Raw genomic sequence first — 20657 nt, 5'->3', positions numbered from 1 at the left:
GCACCGAGGCTGGCCTGTGTGTGTCTGGGGATGGAGGCAGCGGGCAGGGGCGGGCCCAGGGCTCTAAGGGGTGGTCTGAGTAGCCAGGCACCTCCAGGGACTGGAGTGCCTTGCAAAGGTGTGGACTCTGCTTCATCCTAGAGGCTGGCTCGGTGTCCCAAGTGGGGACACACACGCACGCACGCACGACACAGTATGGGACCGGAGCTCCATGGTGGGGAGGTGGCTGACTCTGGTTCCTCAATGCCCTGCCTGGAGCATGAGGCATTTGCGGCGGGCCTGCGTCTGCATGTTTAGGAGGCAGAGCCCCAGTCAACAGCAGACCGCCTTACTGGACATCCACGTGGCACCCTGGCCCACCTGCCCCTCTGTAAGATGGGCACCCAGCTCTTCCCACCCAGGAGAGCAGGCCCTCCTGCCAAGGCAGGTGCGCCTTGTCTAGAACTTGGAGGTGTGGGGCCCTGGGCCGGCCCCTTCCAGCAGTGCAGGCGGCCTATGCTGAGCACAGGGCCTGGGAAGAGTGGGCTGGCTGGCTGGTCAAGCTTGCAGATCAGGGTGGGTCCCTACAACAAAGCAGGACCCCTGGCCCAGCTCTGGGTGGGTGGGAGGGAGGGAGGCATTTTCCCATCTGCAGACAAGAAGCTGTGTGTGTTCCCAGCTATGAGGGGGGACCTGGGTCCTGAGCCCAGGGTTGACCACCACGTGGTCTAAGCAGGCAAGCTCTGGGCCGTCCCTTCTGCTGTCCCTCATTTAACCCAGGGTACCCCTGGGTGGGAGGAGCTGGGCTCCCAGCTTACAGAGTGTCAGGAGGACCATGGTGCCACGTCGATGTCCAGTAAGGTGGTGATTCAGGACGGACTGGGATGCGCGGTAGGGGTGGGCAGCGGGGGTGCCCTGCAGTTGGGGCTCCGCCAGGACCTGGGGGCCCGCCGGCCTTGAGCCGCGCCTGGTTCCCACCCCGCTGCGGGAAGCAGTCAGCGGAAGCCCCGATTGGCTGCTGCTGCTGCTGCAACTGAGATGCTTGTGCTGTGACTGGTGGTCCCTGGGGGGATTCTCGAGATTGACAAGGGCAGATGGGAGCTAGGAAGGGATGTTGGGTCTCCAGCGGGGTCCTGGCGGCCAGCCCACCGCCCGTTAAAGCCGGGCTGGAAGCCAGAGGAGGCGCACTGACGCGCAGGGAACAGCTGCACGTCTCGAGTGGAGCTCGACCAGGCCCGGGGTGGGGCGCGGGCGGGGCGCGCACCCTCCAGCCAGGCGGATTCTCAGCCACGATTCTGCAGCGCTGGGCGCCTGCCACGTGCCTGCGCGTTTGGAGGCCGTGGGTCCCGGAGGGGGACGAGTCTCAGGCTGATGGGGGAGGAGGCCCAAACCCAGGACAAGGGATGACCGGAAGGGCGACCTGGGGGCGGGGCCCGCACCAGCAGAGGCCCTCTCCTGCCTGCCCAGTTGAGAGGCGCCTTCCCAGGGTCCGGCCCAGGCTTGTGCCCCTCAGCTGCACGTGCACAGGTGGTGGCCGGCCGTGGACCATGTGCAGGCGTGGACACGGACTCAGTGCTCAAGAGTCCTGCGTGGGGGTTGATGCAATCTCAGACGCACCAGACACCTCAGGAGTGACAGTACTTAGTCCCCAAAGAGCCCCCAGCAGAAGGGTGAGGGACAACAGCCTGTGGATGCTCAAGGGCCTGAACTGGACCCCAGAAAGGATTCTGAGGACCAGCGAGAAGGGGATTCCACAGCATTCCTCCCTTGCTCCATCCTCAGGTGCGGGCCTCAGGACTCACAGCCTGGTGAAAAGATGCTGTGATTAACCCCTTCCCAGCTGGAAGGGGCAGAGCTGGGATCTGCACAGCTGCAGGGTCCACAGGGAAGATTCTGGACACCATGACTTAATCCTGAGTGGGGGAACACACAACACAGATGGGGGTTTAGCCGTGACATTTCCCCCAGGGGTCATGAGAACAAAGGGCCAGCAGGCTGGGCAGGGGTAGCTTTGCACCAGCCTTGAGAAAAGTGATTTCGAGAAGTCCAAAGAGAAGGCTAGCAGATCCCGTGTGGGAGGGAAGCGTCCATGGGAGAGAAACACACCGACTGGTTGCCTCCCACACACGCCCCAACCGAGCCGGGGGTCGAGCCTGCAATGGAGGTCCATGCCCTTGACAGAAATCGAACTCGGGACCCTTCAGTCCTCGGGCCGATGCTCTAACCAATGAGCCAAACTGGCCAGGGCTCACCTTTTGTTTTTTAACCCTCACTGGAGGGTATATTTTCCTTCATTTTAGAGAGCGAGGAAGGGAGGGGGAGAGAGAGAGACATGGGTGTGAGAGAAAACAACACTCCAATCAACTGAGCCACCTGGCCAGGGCTCTCAGTAGCTACCTTTGTACAACGGAGCACTTCTTTTTCTTTATACTTCTCCATGTCTTCAAGTTTTTTCTATTTGAAAACATTTATAACTGGTAAATGTGTATATATAAAAAGAGATACTCGTAAGGATGGAAAACGAAAATTTTGGACATTAGAATTACAAATGCTCCTGACCTGAAAGCTCTATCTAAAGAAAGGGGTGTCGATACAGGCGACGCCTCCATGAGGACAGGAGACCGAGCACGCAGTGGGCCAGCCGGGGCAGAGCTCAGTGCAAAGTTCCCCTGTGATGGCCGAGTGGCGGGGCTTTGCAGGAGAGGAAGCTGGCTAAAGCCATCAAAATACTGCCCCCCCCCCATTCTCTCTGAAAAGCAATGGAAAAAATATCCTCCAGTGAGGGTTAAAAACAAACAAACAAACAAAGGCCTGACCCTTTCTGCAGGTCTTCGCGTTGTAACGTGCCAGCAGGTGCCTGTGGCTCTGGTTACCTGGATGGAAGAAAAGATTGCAGCAGTTTAGGAAAATAGCCATTACTTATCTACTTACAGCTAACTTAAAAATGAAAAGGCCTTTCAAAGTGAGGGGCAACAAGCCTTTATTCGAGATCAATAAGAATAGCTATTCAAGAATTATTAATTCAGGCAGAAGCCCAGATAGTGTTCTGATTAGGAGACAAAAGCAGGGGGTGTTTATGAGAAGGGGACAGGGACAGTTCACAGTGCCGCCCTAGGCCCAGTCCAAAGGTTATTTTGTGGTTTTTAAGTTCCAAAGATTGGAGGCCTGAAGCGACCATGGCAATTCCTCTGGGATGGCAGCTCCAGCTCCATTTTAAAGAGGCTCTGTTTCTGTCGTTAAAATTATTGAAACTGTAGAAAGTCTATATTCCCTCAAATTTGCAGAATACAAAGCACGCCCAGGAACAAGGACTAGTTGGCACGGGTAAATTTAAAAACACACTGCCCCGTTCAGAAGGTGAGAACCCAGGTCACTTTTGTCTTGGATTGATTTCAGTATATAGGTGACCCTAGAACAGCGCAGGCTTGAACTGCGCAGGACCCTCTGTTTGAACCTGCGCTGCTCAAGGGTCAGCTGGCAGTTGGGAATCCAGGTATGCGAAGGAATCTGGAGTTACACTTGGATTTCCCATGTGTGGGCAGTTGGTGGCCCCTCATGCATTGTTCAAGGGTCAGCTGTACTTTTTTCAGACATAAAAAAAAAGATCATTTGAGTAAAAAGTTGCACATGGCAGGAAAGGGTAGCCCCGTGTTTTATTAAAGTTTTAAGCTCCTTTTGAGCCCAGAATGCCCTCCAGGACTTGGGGCTGATTCCTGCAGGTGGGAGCCTGGCACCCAATACAAGGTGCTGTGATGGGGCTGAGGCTGTGCCTGAGGGAGGGGGCCCTCTGGCAGTAGGGCTCTGCTCCGGTCTCCTGCCTTTGTCCCAGGTTCTCCCATTCGCACCCAACCTTCCGGAAGGTGGAGGCAGAGCTTCTGCAAGTTGCTCTCCAGGGTGAATCTGCTGCAGTGGCCTGGAGAGGGGCTGACCACAATTTCTCAAAGGGGATTCTGTGTCAAAAAACCAAAAAAATAAGCCATTTGTGCCCACCCTGGGCCTCTGCAGGCACGCAAGCAGGGCTGGCATAGCGGATCACCCGTTTTCCCCCTGGGCAGGGGAGGGGTGGGAAAAGCTTTCTTCCTGAGCAGGGTTGCTACTTTGGGATCAAATCCTGCCGTGATCTCTCCGTTGAGTGGTGTTTAGATCTAATCACCTCCGGAATCTGGGAACCCTGTCTATGTAGCCCATGGTGGGGGGGGGGGGGGGCGTGCGAAGAAACAAAATCAGAGGGAGCAGAGTGCACAAACATTTATTTACAAAAAGTCCAAGGTACATATGATACAGGCTTTTTACACACAGTAGTTAAAACAATTATTTTATGTATTTTTACTACCAGAAAGTAAAGAAAACATCTAGTAATTATCTTTACTATTTTTATACAAAGTGACAGGTCATGCACTTTTTTAATTCTTAAAATCCTTTACTAAGTGCAAATACTAGATTCCTCTCTCCAGTTTAAGGCAAGTGGAACGGGACTGTCGCTGGGCAGTCTCTTGCTCCGGGGAGCAAGCACTTGGCCCAGAGAGGGGAAGGTGCCAGGTGCCTCTGGGGGTCCTGCTTTGTCCCCCAGAAAGGGGCTGATCTTTGCGGGTTTCCTGTCATTTGCATCTTGCAGCCACTTGCTGGCTTGCAAGATGATTATGGCCCCATCTCTTCCCCAAACCCTGTGAGCTAGTATGCCTGCTTCTCCAGGAGCCCAGGATCCAGGTCCTGCCTCTAGGACACAGGTGCCTAGAGGGTCATGCAGGGTCAGAACTCATGGCAAGTGACTATCCCACATCTGCAGACCTGTGAATCCCCCCGTCTGGTGAGCAGAATGTTTGGTGCTGGCAGGAATGCCTCCTGAGCAGTCGTGTGGGCCTAGAAATAGGCAGAATCCTTCTCAAAGCACAGGGTCTCGGGTTGGCCTTGGGGGGGAACCATTACTATGGTCCTTTGTATGCCAGGCGCTAAGGGACTTGCTGAATGGCAATGATGGGCATGCCACCCGCCTCCGGCCCTCCATGAAGCCACATACCCCCAGCTGTGGGGAAGCGGTGGAATGAACCTGCTCAGGCCTAGGAGGCCAGGGTGAGCGCTGTCACTAGTGGGGCAAGACAGTGTGTGAGCTCACTCTCCACATTGGTAGGATGTCTGTTGGGGGTTCACTGCTCTCAGAGACCCTCCCTTGGGGAAGCATAGGGCACATGCTTTCAAGGTATTGTCACTGCCGTTCAGGCTGGCAGTGAGGTGAAGGCAGCCCCCATGGAGGAGCTCCGGCAGTGGAGAGCGGTGCAGGCCTGTCCCATAGGCCCCATCCCATGCCCAGATGACCAGCTGCTGCACAGCCCTCCACTGGGGGAGAGGCAGTCAGGTGCAACTCAGCACATTTACTCCATTTTAAATTCTTAAAATACATCTGAGAAGTCATTGGCAGCAGGTGACCAAATAGTGCTGCTAGTGTCCCGATAGAAGTGAGCAGGCCTGGGCGGTGCAGGCCTCTGGCTGCAGGAGAGTGAAACAGGGTCAGGGAGGAGTCACTGGCTCCCCTCCTCTCGGAGGCCTGTGAGTGTGCTCTGAACTTCTGGGAACCCCACAGGCCTCAGAGACATAGCAGCAGATAGAGGCCAGTACAGGGCTGGGCAGGCTCGGTCACAGCTGAGCCTCTGCTCTGCACATGGCTGGGGTATGACATACCACTAAGGGGGTGGGTGAAGCCTCAGATGTGGCTCAAACCCCAGGCTGGGGCCGAATGAGACAAGGGAGTAAGGACATGGCAAGGACCCCAGGCAGATCCAGAATGAGTCTCACCTAACCTCAGGAAAGGGCAGCTGCTAGGCCTGCAGAGCACCTGGCGGGGCGGCACCCTGGGTGGGTGCTAAGCATAATCTGGGTCACCTATCCGCCTGGGGAAACCCACTGTCCCCACCAAACCTTAGGGGAGCTGTTCATTGCCTGTTTGGAGACAGAGAAGGCTCCCCAGTAATTGCTGCCTGGGAGAGCCACCAGACCAGTTACAGCTGCCTCAAAAGGACCTTTTATTTGGCAAAAGCTCCAAGGCCATCTGGACGGCACAGGCTGCCTGATTTGGGATAACACGTGACTTTCCAGAGACCAGAGGAGAGTCTAGTGGGCCACAGAGAGCTGGGTAAAGTCAAAGGCAAACATCTTAGGTAAATCACAAAATGAGCCCACAGCACAAGATGGTTTCATCTGAGAGGGCCAAGAGGGAAGAGGGCAGACCCCAGAACTGTCACCATGGTGGTGTCCTGGGGTTCTGGATGTGGGGGAATGGTCTGCAGCTTCCCCATCCTGCGTGGTGCTCTTGGGCCTGTGGCTGCTGCTCTGCCCTCTTCACTGGGGCAAGCGGACTCAGAGCAGCCGGGCACCTCACTCTGGGTGGGCCTCAGTGAAGGGGGTGGCAGCAGGCCCTGGCCTTGGTGATTGGCCCACGCCTCAGCTCTCTCCAAGCAGCACTATTTGTAACTTCAGCTTTACTGTGAACCAGACAGCGCTATGGTAAGGAAGGTCTTTGTGTTTGTAACTGAGACTTCTGTTGTCTAGTGGGCGAGGGGATGGAGGCAAATGTTTCCCTTTTCTCTTTCTGCAGGGAGGTGGATAACAGCAGAAAAGATGAACTTGTGGCCAGGCCCCTGCACTGGCTCTAGGATGGCAGAACTCTTTAAAGGGTGTTGCTGCCCCCTTCTCTCTGGCCAGCAAGAACTAGCCTGCCAGCTCCTATTTGAGGGGAAGTGGCTTTCCCAGGAAGGGGTGGGAAGACCAGCCTATGCTTTCAGGAGCCGGGCCCATCGTCCCTCCTAAAAAGCATGGGCAGAGCCAAGGGCCGTGGGGGTGAACAGGGATCTATCCAACCCCTGCCTGCACATGCTGCGCAGTAGGGCTCCCAGGAGGGGCAGGGCTCAGGTGTCAGAAGCGATGGCGTGGCTGGGGACCAAAGTGCATGGGCAAGTTGTGCTCCAGGGGCAGGTGCATGGGGGCAAACTCGTAGTTGACCCGCACGTTGGGCAGAGGAGGCACGTAGGGGGCTGGGATGGGACCCATGTTGAGGGGGAAGTTGTTGAACATGGGCCTGACAGGTGGCAGAGGAAAGGGTGGGTGAACAAAGGCATAGGGGGGAATCTGAGGCTGGTGCAGGTTCTGCGGGACAGGTCTGGGCAGGGCTTCGATCCTCTGAACTTTCTCTGGAGGCTTCTCTAAGGGGGGCCCGATGCGTTTGAAGGTGTTCTCTGAAAAGGAGATGGGGTTTAGTAGAGAAAACAGTTAAAGTCAATTGTGCCTGGATCTGGCTTGGGACCTGGGTGTACATCCTGATCCTGGTCCCACCTGCCCTGAGCTAGGGGCTGAGAGCCCGGAGAAGGAGGCGAGGCCAGGAACCTGTGACCTTCAGCATCATTCTTACCTGGGTACACAGGAGGGCTGGCGATTAAAGTATAAAACAGCAGACACACGGACCTCCCCTCCAACCCCCGCCAGCCGTCACTAAGAACAAAATCACATTTTCATCTGAGTATTACACCCCATAGTGATCACCTTGGAAGTGGGGGGACTGATCCAGTTCAGAACAGGATGAGGTTCTGAGAGACTCCCCTTTAGAGCCAGGGCCCAGAGGGCACCTCACAGGAATACCATTTCATTCCTTTTAACCTCAGGGTGGGCCTACTGTCGTCTTAGTCTGATCTGGCTGCTACTTGCTTCCTAAGCTGAAACCTACCCCTTGGGACCTTCTTGCCATCAAGGAGATGCTGGAACTGTATCTAAGCTTTCATGGCCTTTCCACAGGGTGCAGGACATGGGGCTGAAGCGTATCTAGAGCCACCTGAGGAACTGCACTACCTGGGTGGTCCCTGGTCGGGAAGAGTGCCAGGATCCCCAGGGTGGGCCAGCAGTGGGGAGTGCACTGGGCGAGGGGCCTGTGCTAGGAGTAGGGGGGCACTTACCTCCATTCTTTCTTTTCTGTTCCTCTTCAGCCTCCTTCTGGATTTCCTCAATCAGCTTCTCATCATCTTCCTAGAAGAATAACAAGATAAGCTGGCGCTCAACCAACTGCGTGCTGTGTGGAGGCCCCTCGGGGATACCAGTCTGCCGCTGGTCAGCGATGGGATGAAGCCAGCAATCTGCTGCCGACCAGCCGAGAGCCTGCTTTGTTCACTCAGCTGCAGGGTGAGCACAGGGAGAACCTGTCTCATGCAGCTCGGAGGGGCAGACCAAGAACCTGAAGGTTTGGGAAGCTAGTAAGTCTGGGGTGGGCAGGGCCTGATGGATCCTGAGCTTATAGACTCTGAGCCCAGCAGCCTTGCCAACTCCCTGAAGTGGGCTGGACAAATGTCCACTCAGGTCGGCCAAGCCCTCAAGCTGGACTTTAGCTCCTTGACAGTTGGTGGGTTGTAGAAGCAGGGGCCCAACCCCCAGAAGGCCACCTGTCATGCATAGACCCTGCTCCGCTCCTTCATTCCAGTCTTTCAGAGGGGCTTCCTCCTGGGAACTGGGCCAGCGGCACCTGCCAGCGGAACGGTGGCCTGGGCAGGCCTTGGGCACAGGAGGGCACCAGTTTCAGAACAGACCTTGCCACTTCCCCTTCCCAAACCCACACCTGGTGGACCTGCTGTGCTCACTGGCACTTCAGACTTGGGTTATCCCAGCCTGGGAAGGAGCCAAAGAGGGGCTCTGGGCACAGGCAGAAGTGTGGGCTTCTCCAGGGAAGCTCTGGGCAAGCAGGGAACCAGGTCTGTGTAGTTCCCACGTCTCTACCTGCCCTGTGCACTATGGTGGGAGCACTGGGCTGCTGCCTCATGTTATGTGCTAAGTTCACCCACCGCTCAGGGGCCTAGCAGAGGCTTTCCAATTACAGTGGTACCTCGGTTTTCGAATGTAATCCATTCTGGAAGAACGTTTGAGTTCTGAAACGTTCTAAAACCAAGGGATCAACAGCTAGGCCTCAGGATCTTGCACTCAGCGGAAGCCGTGTGGCATGTTTGACTTCTGAGGTGTGTTCGAAAACCGAAGCATTTACTTCTGGGTTTATGGCGTTCATAAACCGAAACATTCATCAACAGAGACGTTAGAAAACTCAGGTACCACTGTATCTGGAGTGTGAAAGGACACGCGCTAGATTGAAAAACCCCAAGATGCATGTCTTTGCTGGCCAATGGCAGGGCTGCTGCTGCACAAGCAAGGATGTGTAGGCCATGGGAGTAAGGCCTCGCCCTCAGGGTGAGGCTCAGTGAGGAGCACGGGAGGTAGGACACTGCAGCCCAAACCTGAATGACGCGCATCAGCTCCACTGGTTCAAACTGAGTGACAGGCAGGCCTGGTTTGTTCTTTGGTGTCTTCCAGCTGCTTCTCTAGGAGTTAAGAGCAGCCACACTAGAAGTATGGGGAAGGGCAGTGGTGACCAAAATGGGGGCAAGAGGGCACAAGGAAGTTTCGGTACTTTAAGAGCCTGCTGGAAAGCTGTGTTTCCCCAGACCAGGCATGAGAGCCTTCTTCATGGCTGGGTGGACTCTGGGTGGGACAGGATCAGTGGTGGGTCTGGGTTTTCCATCTGACCTGAGGCTCTGACTGGTTGATGACACCCATGGAACTTCTCAGATGTGAATGGAGCCACAGAGCAGAACATGAGCTGTAAAGGACCCCTGGAAATCCTTGGACCAGAGGAGAGTGTGGCAGCCCCAGTGTGGAGCTGAGCAATGGACAGCCTGCAGATTTACTTAAGCATGTTACTACTGTCAAAGTCAAGACAGCAATCTGTGACTTTGCCGTACAGTTGTAAGCCCTCAATGACTCTGGAATCATGAGTTTACCCAATCAGCATGTCAGACACCTACTCTGTGCTAGACACTATCCTGTTTGCGGGTTAAACTTCTGATCAACAGTGAAACTGATGGAATGAGTAAATAGCAACACAATATATTCCCTTTGTTTGGTAGATAAAAATTTTAGGACAGAGTCCCTGGGGAGTGGGCTCTGCGGGAAACAGTGGGAGGCCCCATTAACTCTGCTTACATTCTCCAGGCCTCAGACGCCAAATGATGGTCTGGACTCAAGGATCCCAAGGATTCTTTCCAACTCCAACATTTGGAAATTCTTACCATATACACCCGTCTTTTCTTTTTTATAATCCTCACTTGAGGATATTTTTTCTTTCTTTTTTTTTTGATATGGTAGTCTCACTTTTTTTTTTCTTTTGAAAACTACCTTGATTCTTTATTTCCAATCATCTCTCATTTATTCTCATCCACTTCTATGGTTTCTTAAAAAAATTCATCTTTATTGTTGGAAGTATTTAACTGAGCATATTTTTTTTACTGCTTTTTAGAGAGAGTGGAAGGAAGAGAGAGAGAGAAACATCAATGTGAGAGAGACTCATTGACTGGTTGCCTCCTGCCCGCGCCCCGACCACAGCCAGGGATCGAGCCTGCAAGTGAAGTACATGCCCTTAGCTAGAACTGAACCAGGGAGCCTTCAGTTAAGTCTGCAGTCCGACACTCTAACCACTGAGCCAAACTGGCCAGGGCCACTCAAGTCTTTTCTAGCCTTAGCTGGCCAGGTGTTCTGAGCAAGGCAAGGGGAAGAGGAGAGGAAAGGTTAAGATCCCATCATGCGTTTCAGAAGCTGCCAAGTGCTTATGCATATCAGAAAATCCTAAGTATAGGAGGGATCCTGGTGGGTGTCATGTCCACCCCCAGGTAATGCATAAAAATGCTAAAAAAAAATCCAAGACACGGTCATCCAGCCTCTCTGCAAACACTCCACACAGGGAACTTACTGCTCTACAATGTATTCACTAAGCCAATCAACACAAAGGGCTCCAGTAACTCAGGGTTTGGTGGACAGTCTGAAGGTCTCCATGTGAATGTTAAGATAAATTCTACAAATTATCCAGATTAGGAGCTGGCAAGCCTCTTTATTTTGGTGCCAGTGGCATGCCTCGGAAAAAAAGATAAAACAAAAACAAAGAGGAAACTGGTCAAGACGAAGGGAAGTGGGAGCATTGTGGTCTACACCTCTCAACAGGTGACCTGGGGGAAGTCCTGACCACCTGAGTCTCAGCACCTCGTGTAAAATAAGCTGCTGGAAGGACTGAATGAGCTCATGTGTGTAAAGGACTCAGCAAAAAGTAAGTGCTCATTATTAAAGGTAGGAAGTTCCAACAAATAGCAGAAAGATGAGAGGTTTCAAGAAAAAGTGGCACAGACTGCCTCCAACATTTCTTTCAATGGCTTCTTTATGGTACAAGTGACAGGTTTCCTGACTGGTCATTTATTAATCGTAACTATTGGTACTACATCACCTTCACCACCTTCACCATCACTACCACTGTGTCCCTGTTTCTACTGCATCACCTAACTGTGCTTACGGCTCAAAGCCTCTGACAGCACAGAAGGTACCTTAGAAATCACCCATTCCAACTTCTTATAGCACAGAAACGGAGGTCCCAGCGTTCAATGTTACGGTTAGCTGGTGGAGGACCAGGCAAATGCTTTATATTGTTCTACAGTGTCACTCAAATAGCTTTCCTGGAGAAAACCCACAGAGTAGTCGTGAAGGTTTCCCTGTCCCCACTGCTTATTTGATGGGAAAATCGGGAGGGTGTATGTGCTCCTTCTTTCACGAGTGAGCACTGAGCGCTGCTGAGGCTCAGTTGGTTGAACACCATCCCTTGCACCAAAAGGTTGCCAGTTTGATTCCTGCTTAGGATACATACTCAGGTTGCGGCTTTGATTCCTGGTGTGGGAAGCAACTGATTGATGTCTCTCTCCCACATCGATGTTTCTCTCTCCCTCTCCCTTCCTCTCTCTCAAGTCAATAAAAAAATTTTTTTAAATTATTGATTAAAAAACCAAAAAACAAAGAGTCAGTACTGAGTGCATCAGGCCCTGTGCTGGGTGCACAGCAGAGAATAAGGCAGACCTGGCCCCGCCCCTCCTGGAGCTTCTGTTTTTGCTCTGGGATCAGTTTTAGCTGGTATTCCACATACTTCTGTCAGGATAATCGAGGAATGAGGGATAAGAGAGGTTTCCTTTTTGGGTAGAAGATTCTAGGTCCCTTATCACACTCCTGAGGGTGGGTGGGCAGGGCACCTGCCTGATTGCTATCAACACTGCTTCCTGTGACAAATCCAATGCTCCTGGTGGAAGTTCAGCACTGAATAAACGCAGTGTGAGAATTCCCTCAGAGGGGTCTGAGGCCATTGCAGAGGGGAGTGTGAGCTGAGCTTACTGATACGGATCTGCCAGCTTCTGGAGGACAGAGCGGCCAGGTGCGCCCGCTGGCAGAGACGCCCAGGCTGCCACTGAGACTCTTCCTGAAGGAGGGGGAGGAGGAGCCTGGGAACTCTGAGTTCTTCACCTTTTGAAGAGAGCCACCTGGAGCCTCTTCCCTTCTTTCCTTCCTTTGCTCTGATCACTCCTGATCTGGTACATGGACTCAAGACCGTTTGTCCTTAAGCCCTGTCCTTCCTCTGGTAGGCAGTGCCCTTGGAGTCTGAATTCAGTCTGTATTTCACTGGATAATGTCAGTGCTCAACTATTTTGTGCAGTGATTGTTAGCATAAATAATGAGTAAATTGTCAGTTACGCCTAGAATAGGGGTCAGGGGTTTCAGATTTCAACTTTCTCCAACTGACTGAAGTCACAGGACACCGAGTTTAGAAACTAAGAACTAAAACACTGCCATATACACACATATATATGTGTGTGTGTATATATATACACACATATATACATATATATATTTATTATTATTTTTAATTACAGTTTCAGTCAAATGTGTTAGACTCCAAATGGAAGATTTCTTCATCTGGGGTGTAAGTTCCTTTCACAAGCAGTTTCCCTTAAGCATTTTAAATTCCTCAAGTAAAGAGTGAAGGCAGACTGAACTATACACTTTAAAAATGTAAAGTTTTATTTTATATATATTTTACCACAATTAAAACACTTCTTGGGTTTGGGGCTGAGTGTCAGACAGGGCTACTGAAGGCCTCCTGGAGGCGAGTTCCCCCGGGAAACATTCTAAGCACCCCGACGGTCACCATTCACAGTGAGTAAGAACACTGAAAAAGGCCTGCCATTCTGCAAATCTAGGACACACCTAGGCTGCTGGAAACAGAGAACAGGAGGAAAGAGGATGTGAGGGCCAGGTTCGTGGGCTGGATCACAGAATTAATTGTCCTTCAGCTCTCCAGCAGGGCCTGAGTCACTCACAGGAAATCCAGGCGTACTGGAGGGCTATCTGCCAGCTCTTATTCTAAGCAGCTTGTACAAAAGTAATCTCCATAATGCCACAAGTTAGGTACTATCAACTAATTCCCATATTACAGATGAGCAAACCAAGGCCCAGTCTCAGAGCCTGAGCTCTTTCCCACAGAAACTACAGGCTTCTGAATGGAGCTTCTGCAGCAGTGCGACCAGAGGCCCAGGAACCCTGCCTGCCCCGCCCCACCCTCGTCACTGTCAGAGGTGACTATTTTTAGGCCCTTCTTTGTTCTAGAAAGAGTGTATCTTACCCCTCTTGAAATACAAGAGGGTTCTTTCTTTCTGAGAAGGGCAGAACTCTGAAATCTCCTTTCTCCACTAAATGCAGAATAGGGCAAAACAGAAAATGCCTCTCCTCAAGGAGATAAGTAGCCAATACAGCAGAGAAGGGGGCGATGTCCCTGGAAAGTTTTAGGAAAATCTTACTTTTTTGGGGTCAGCTCATCTAGAAGTACATATGCCATCCCTTAAAATGACCCGTTTGAAGATCTCTGGTCTCCCTGGCACTCAGCCTCTGAGATGAAACCAGCAGACCTCACTGACCCAGAGAGCTCAGAAACCTCAGTTGCAGGCTGGGCCCCATCCCTGAGGCTGGAGGACCTGCTGGCTCATGGTAACTGAGTCTCCCATCACCCCTGACTGGGTACTGCTCTTGGCCCACCTTGAATGTGGAATGAACACTTCCAGACTTCCCTGCCCAACACATTTTCTCACGAGGCATCCGAGTTACTTATATACATACTATGGTGTACCATGGAATTTCCTTTTTCTGCCACACAAAAAAAAACCCAGGGTTCTGATCCTCACACACATTAACCTCACCAGAGATAACTCCAGGGCACATTTTGGCCTAATACCCATTGGTTTTGTATCCACATCTCACTTTCAAAAAGCCCCTGAGGTTCCCTCCTAGAAGGCTGTCTCTGCACACAGGTCCCCTTCCCTATGTGTGTTGCTCCTGTTCATACATGCCCGCTCTCCAAGTACCTCTCCAGGCCACAGGGGGTGGGCAGGGACTCTACCCAGGAGCAATTGGCTCTGAGGATGCGGTTATGTGCCGAAGACACCGAGCGGTGAGGAGTGAAATCAGGCCCTGGGCAGAGGCTGGCGCTCCTTCTGGGCTTACACGCCAGGGGTGCCTGGTCACTTCTGGACTCTGTAGGAAGTTGGAGGCTGCTGACCCCAGGAGTGAGCTGTTAGGGCCCCTCCAACTGCTCTGCCCTCAATAGGGTTGGAGGGAGCTTGAGACCTGAGCTCCCTTTCACACCCTGCCTGTCCTGGTCAGGAGGGAACTGTGAGAGGAACAGACGTACTCTGTGTTGGACACCCCAACAGCCCTAGTGAATGGCCACTGAGGCTTAAATCCCCCCACCCAGCACAACTCTCTCTGGCCTTTAAGACACATCCAGTAGGTCTGGATGAATCCTCTTTGCCCTTTCTGGCCACTCCTAATCTCAGCGAAAACTTTCCAACAGTCCACAGAATGTGTATGTATAAGCAAGGCTAGGCTGGGGTGGGAGGGGGTGGACACTGGTGAGCAATCAAGATGTCCCAAGATGGGTGGGTCTCAAAAGACTGAGTGTAAAAAAACACCAGGTGGAATAGAAGTGAGCCATGTATGCCACTCTGAGAACCATGCCAGGAGCATGTACAATATCCATGGTGGGTCAGTACATGGGACAAAGCATTAAAGCAGAATGGGACATGGAGCCTCACTGCCTAGCAGATCTGGAGGACACTTAAAATAAAGAACCAAGCAGATTGCATCTTAACAAGGAGAAGGGTTTATTTCCTTCCTTTCCCTGAATTCCTGAGCTCAGCAGGATGCAGAAAGCACTGGCCTGACAGGGAGACTCTGGCATGCCTGCTTCATGGGGAGGGGAGGCGGGTGGGGAGTAAGGCCTGGCGGGAGCATGAGGTGGACGGCAGGGCCCAGCCTTGCCAAATACCGACTCAGCATGCAGGCGCTGGCAGGAAGTGAGGTAGAATTCAACAGAGGTTCTAATTAAGAAAAAAACTGCCACAAAACCCAACACTCCTTGTCTCTCAACAAGCCTGCAGCTCTACCAGGGCAGCAGGGTCTGGACAGGAGAACATGAAGGCAGAGAAACTACAAGTGGTTCATGGAGCGAGAGAACGTTTCTCCCAATCCGTATTAACGATGACTGCCAGCCACAGGCTGAAGGTGCCTAAGACAGACATTTAGCACTTGGCACAGGGCTGTCTTGTTAAAGCTTTGAACAGTTCTTCTGAGCCTGTTTTCTTCAAAATGTCTGTCAGCAGGGCTGGCTGCTTGCCTGCCGGCTGTCCTGTGACCAGGGAGGAAAGATGGGTGACTTTTCTTCATTTAACTTTCCCCCCCATAAAAAGGTGACTGGGAATTGCAAGTCAACTGCTGCTTCCCTCCTGTGATATTGGGGGTGGGGGTGGGATCCAGGTCATGTGTGGCCACAGCTGTTGTTAATAAACTTGCAATGATTTCATAAAAGGCTTCCAAAGAGCTGAGGATTTAGTTTCAAATTATTCCCAGATCGGCTGCAGATCGCAGAGCAACACCAGACCCTAACCCACAGCTCCAGCTGTCCCCCGGCAACAGGAAATTGCAGGGAGGAGGGTGAAGCGCAGCCAGGAGGGGCACATGCTGTGCAGCTGGGGTCTGGACAATGTGCTGGGGAGAAGCAAAGGCCCAAGGCTCTTGGCGGGCTTCTGCAGCTATCTCCTAGGGCCCAGCCCCCAAACACCTTTCTGTCTGGAGCTCCCCCACAGGGATCTGGAGGCAGCCTGGAGTGTGACCATGTTTTAACTCCTGTCAGGGTCAAGTGCTCAGCTGGTATTTGCTGAAGACGAGACATACCCACAAGCCATGCTTACTGGACCAAACCATGCTGCCACCCTCCTTGGTAAAGTCCTCTAGTGACATCCAAACTCTATCAGGGGCACTCAGTTTGGAGTTGTCAGGCTCCCTTTCCACCATCTGCAGCTTGCTCAATGGGGAAGGGGTCCCATGAGGGTTCCACCCCTGAGGCAGCCCGCTTGATTCACTGGGCTCAGGGATCCCGTGGGCACCTATAGGAGAGCACTTGTATTTGGGACCTCTCACTCCAGGGCGTGGAGATTTTTGGAGTGGAAGGAGCCGACATCTGGAACAAGACGTGAGCTTGAATCCGGTTTTACCAAGGTGGGGTGGAGGGGGAGGGTGGGGAGAGATTAATCTAAGAACTTATGTGCATATATGCATTACCCATGGACACAGACAATAGTGTGGTGAAGGCCTGGGAGGGGATCAATGGAGAAATAAAAAGGGGACATTTGTAATACTTTCAACAATAAAGATAAATTAAAAACAAGAAACAAAAACAGTGACTAGAGCCCTGGCTGGCATGGCTCAGTGGTTAGAGAGTCGGCCTGGGCACCAGAGGGTCATGGGTTCGATACCCTGTCCAGGGCATGTACCTGGGTTGCAGGTTCCGATCCCTGCCCCTGGTTGGGGTGCATGAGGGAGGCAACCAATCAATGTGTTTCTCTCATATCGAAGTTTCCAGCTGGAGTGGCTCAGTTGGTTGAGTGCTGTCCTGTGCACTGAAAGGTTGCTAGTTCAATTCCTGGTCGGGGCATACATGGAGGGCAACTGATTGATGTTTCTCTCTCTCTAAAGCATGTCCTTGGGTGAGGAGTAAAAAAAAAAAAAAAAAAAAAAATTTAGGAAAAAAATGCTGAAACCAAAAATTAGTTACCAACCTCAAGTCTGGAGTATCTTTCCTCCAGGTAGGTTTCCACCTTTTCCTCATCAGTCCTCCCTGAAATATCCTTCTTCCCTGCCATTACTGAATCAGTTCTTCCTTTCCCTGGCCACTGAAGGAAGGGTCTCCAAGATGCCCAGAGCCCTCTACATGCCTGTCTATCAGGAAGACCTGCACACTGGTCTAGTCTGGGTAGAGGTTGAGCCACTGAGGGGAGGAGGCAGGCAGTGGCTTGTTTAAGACACTGGGAACAAATGAACTGCGATGGAAACTCATGCTCCCGTTTACTGACCACAATCTTCAGCAAGTTTCCTCATTTGTAAAACAGGGATGACACATCTGCCTTAGGGAACTGCTACAGAATTAAATATATGAACACATATGGATGTCCAGTCGGATCCACAGCAGGCTTGGGAAAAATAAATCGGTTTTCCCATAACGGCCAGGAGATAACGATACCAAACTGTAAACTGGCTATAAAAGCCTTGGGTTTTATCTGAACTGAACATGCTTCAAACCCCTACATTCAGAAAACAAAGTTGTGGAAAACAATTCTGTGCAGTTTGATAGCCAAGACACTCGCTCAACACTGCCTCTGCTTTGTATTTAAAGGAATTTTGCCCCACTTGTAGAATCCAGACTGCCAGGTGACTTCTGAACACAAATCCCAAATGTCGGGTAGAAAGTGCTAGCCCCTACCATTCATGCAGCCAGCCGCACACGGACAAGAGAAGAGTCAGCATATTTGGATCTAGTCAAGTCCCAGGAGAACCCTTCCCCCACTGTGAAATGACGTTTGTTCATGTGTGTGTCGAGATTTGGCTTTGCATTCTGACCCCTAAACCAAGAACTGTGGTTTGCTGTGACTATGTTTGCTTCTCTGTTTTTTTCTTTCTAAAAAAAAAATCTTGTTTTTGTAAGATTCTTGGTTGAATGTTTTGATTTTTGATAACAGAAAAAGTACATTACTATTCACCAATTTAGTTCTCTAATATGTAGTTTGGGTTCCCAAGCAATCTCTGGTAATTAAGGATGAAATCTCAACTTCTCTCCAAACCATGAAGGGACAATTCCCTTGCTGACAAACGAGAGATTCTTCCTGGCTCCACTGGTTCATTAAGCGGAAAACAGGCTCTGTCGACAGGGCATGCTTTGTTTCCCTGAACTTCAGAATGGCTTTGTGTTCTCAGAAGCCCCAACAGATGCTGGGTTGGAATTCAATCGGTCTCCTGGTGAGAATCAAGGAAACAGGGCTGATCCCAGTTTTGATGGGAACGGGACATGTGGAACAAAATCTCTGGCTGTAGCTACCAAGGAAATCGAAGGGGTTTGTATTTGCCTGACCTTCCTTTCCAGCTTTATTTTGAGCAAACCCAGAACCTTTCTCAGGGTAGAAGACAATTCAACAAGAAAACAAGGGGGCAGTCACATACTATGGCACCCAAACACAGTGCCAGAACACGAGAAACCTTTATAATCAATTCCATGCGTGGGAAGAAGAGGAGGTGGCAGGAGAGGGAATAAGAACAGGGAGAAGGGAGAAAAAAGAAAAACAACTGAGAACAGGCCAGACTGCCAGCACCCTCCCTCCCGTGGTAACTCCCACTCTGCTCTTTGTTTCTAGAGATAAGATGGGGTGGGTGGGGGGAATACTTCACAGGAGCTGCAGCTGGAGAAAAGGGATCCTATTTCCTCATGAAGTTCCTAGAGAGGCTCAGGCCCCCCTTTGCTAGTGGGATGGGACAGAGGAGTGAGTCAACTGCCATGTCCTGTGAAGTTCTGTCACAAAAAGCAGCATGGATCACCTTGCCGAGTGCTCCCACTGCGGCCCATACTCCCCTCACACAACCAACAACAGAAGGATGGCTCCTCTATTTACTAAGTCTCCCCTTTCAGTTTTTCCTCAGCAATGGGGGGGGGGGGGGTAGGGGGGCTTACTAAGGAACTTATGGGGTCCTAGAGCTATGGAATAAAAGCAACTCCTGGGGCCTCAGCCCAACTTCCTGACCAGTGAGGAGGTTGTTCCTGATATGCAGACACCTAGTTTCTAGACCACTCACTGCTTTTCAAAACTGGTGGCTCTGAGGATTAGTGTGTGGCCACCAGCAGAGTCTTCGTGCTTTCACAGGGGCTGCCTGTTACCCTGACACCTTCTCTTTGTCAGGCATATTGAAGATGTCCTGTACCAGAGTAAAGACTGATAGCTAACAAGACCTTGTCTTTGGCTTGGTCTTGAAAGTACTGGCTTGAATTGTGTATTTTAAAAAAAGTTTGTTATTGATTTTAGAGAGAGAGGAAGGGAGAGAGAGAAACATCGATTGGTTGCCTTCTGTACACGCACTGACAGGCGATTGAACACTCAACCCAGGTATGTGTCCTGATCAGGAACTGAATCGGTGACCGTTTGGTGCATGGGAAAATGCTCAACCAACTGAGACACACTGGCCAGGGATGAACCGTGTTTTTGTTTTTTAAATTTATCTTTGATGTTGAAAGTATTACAGTTGTCCCATTTTTTCTCCCCTGTTGACACCCTCCACCTTGCTCCCACCCCCTCCCCAGGCCTTCACCCCATTATTGTCTGTGTCCATGGGTTATGCATATATGCATATAACTTCTTTGGATAATCTCTTCCCACCCCCCACCCCCTTCCCTCTTCTCTCTGAGATACGACTGTCTGCTGCATGCTTCAATGTCTCTGGTTCTATTTTGTTTGTCAGGTTACTGTGTTCATTAGCTTCTTCTTAAAGAAGACCCTTCAACATTTCCTGTAGTACTAGTTTGGGGGTGATGAACTCCTTTAGCTTTTTCTTATCTGTGAAGCTCTTTATCTGACCTTCAGCTCTAAATGACAGCTTTGCTGGGTAATCTTGGTTGTAGATTCTTGCTTTTCATCACTTTGAATATTTCTTGCCACTCCCTTCTGGCTGCAAGGTTTCTGTGGAGAAATCAGCTGACAGTCTTATGGGTGCTCCCTTGTAGGTAACTAACTGCTCTTCTCTTGCTGCTTTTAAGATTCTCTCTGTCTTTAACCTTTAGCATTTTAATTATGATGTGTCTTGCTGTGGGCCTCTTTGGGTTCCTCTTGTTTGGGACTCTCTGTGCTTCCTGGACTTGTAAGTCTATTTCTTTCTCCAGGTAGGAGAAGTTTTCTGTCATTATTTTTTCAAATAGGTTTTCGACTTCTTGCTCTTTCTTCTTCTGGCACCCCCATGATGCGAATGTTGGGCCTCTTGAAGTTGTCCCAGAGACTTCTTACACTATCTTCATATTTCTGGATTCTTTTTTCTCTTTGCTCTTCTGGTTGGGTGTTTTTTGCTTCCTCACGTTCCAAATTGTTGATTTGATTCTCAGCGTCCTCTACTGTTGATTTCCAGTAAATTATTCTTCATTTCAGTTCGTGTAGCCTTCATTTCTGATTGGTATTTTATTATGTCATTGATGGTCTCACTCGTTTCCCTAATAGTCTTACAAAGATCCTTGAGCATCCTTATAACCATTGTTTTGAACTCTGTATCTAGTAGCTTGCTTGGCTCCATTTCATTTAGTGCTTTTTCTGGAGATTTCTTCTGTTCCTTCCTTTGTGACATGTTCCTTTGCCTCCACATTCTGGCTGCTTCCAGGTGTTTGTTTCTATGTATTAGACAGAGCTGCTATGTCCCCTGGAATTGGTAGAGTGGCTTTG

At 51.0% G+C, this 20657-nt stretch overlaps 1 protein-coding gene across 3 annotated transcripts in view; it reads right to left on the bottom strand.

Moving 5' to 3' along the window:
• Window positions 1-4212: 4212 nt before the first annotated feature.
• RNF216 (ring finger protein 216) overlaps window positions 4213-20657 on the bottom strand; it is a 115292-nt gene continuing 98847 nt past the window's right edge. For all 3 annotated transcript variants that reach the window (XM_087817013.1, XM_087817014.1, XM_016213631.2), the window contains 2 exons: window positions 7917-7986; window positions 4213-7205 (listed from right to left, as the gene is read on the bottom strand). In XM_087817013.1, the coding sequence (XP_087673139.1) occupies window positions 6886-7205; window positions 7917-7986 (390 nt within the window). In that variant the 3' untranslated portion in view covers window positions 4213-6885. The remainder of the gene's footprint in view (window positions 7206-7916; window positions 7987-20657) is intronic.

Source organism: Miniopterus natalensis, chromosome 4, assembly GCF_054644295.1.
Source record: "Miniopterus natalensis isolate mMinNat1 chromosome 4, mMinNat1.hap1, whole genome shotgun sequence".
Classification (NCBI taxonomy): domain Eukaryota; kingdom Metazoa; phylum Chordata; class Mammalia; order Chiroptera; family Miniopteridae; genus Miniopterus; species Miniopterus natalensis.
Note: the sequence above shows the minus strand (reverse complement) of the source record. Positions and strands in the feature narration are given on the sequence as shown.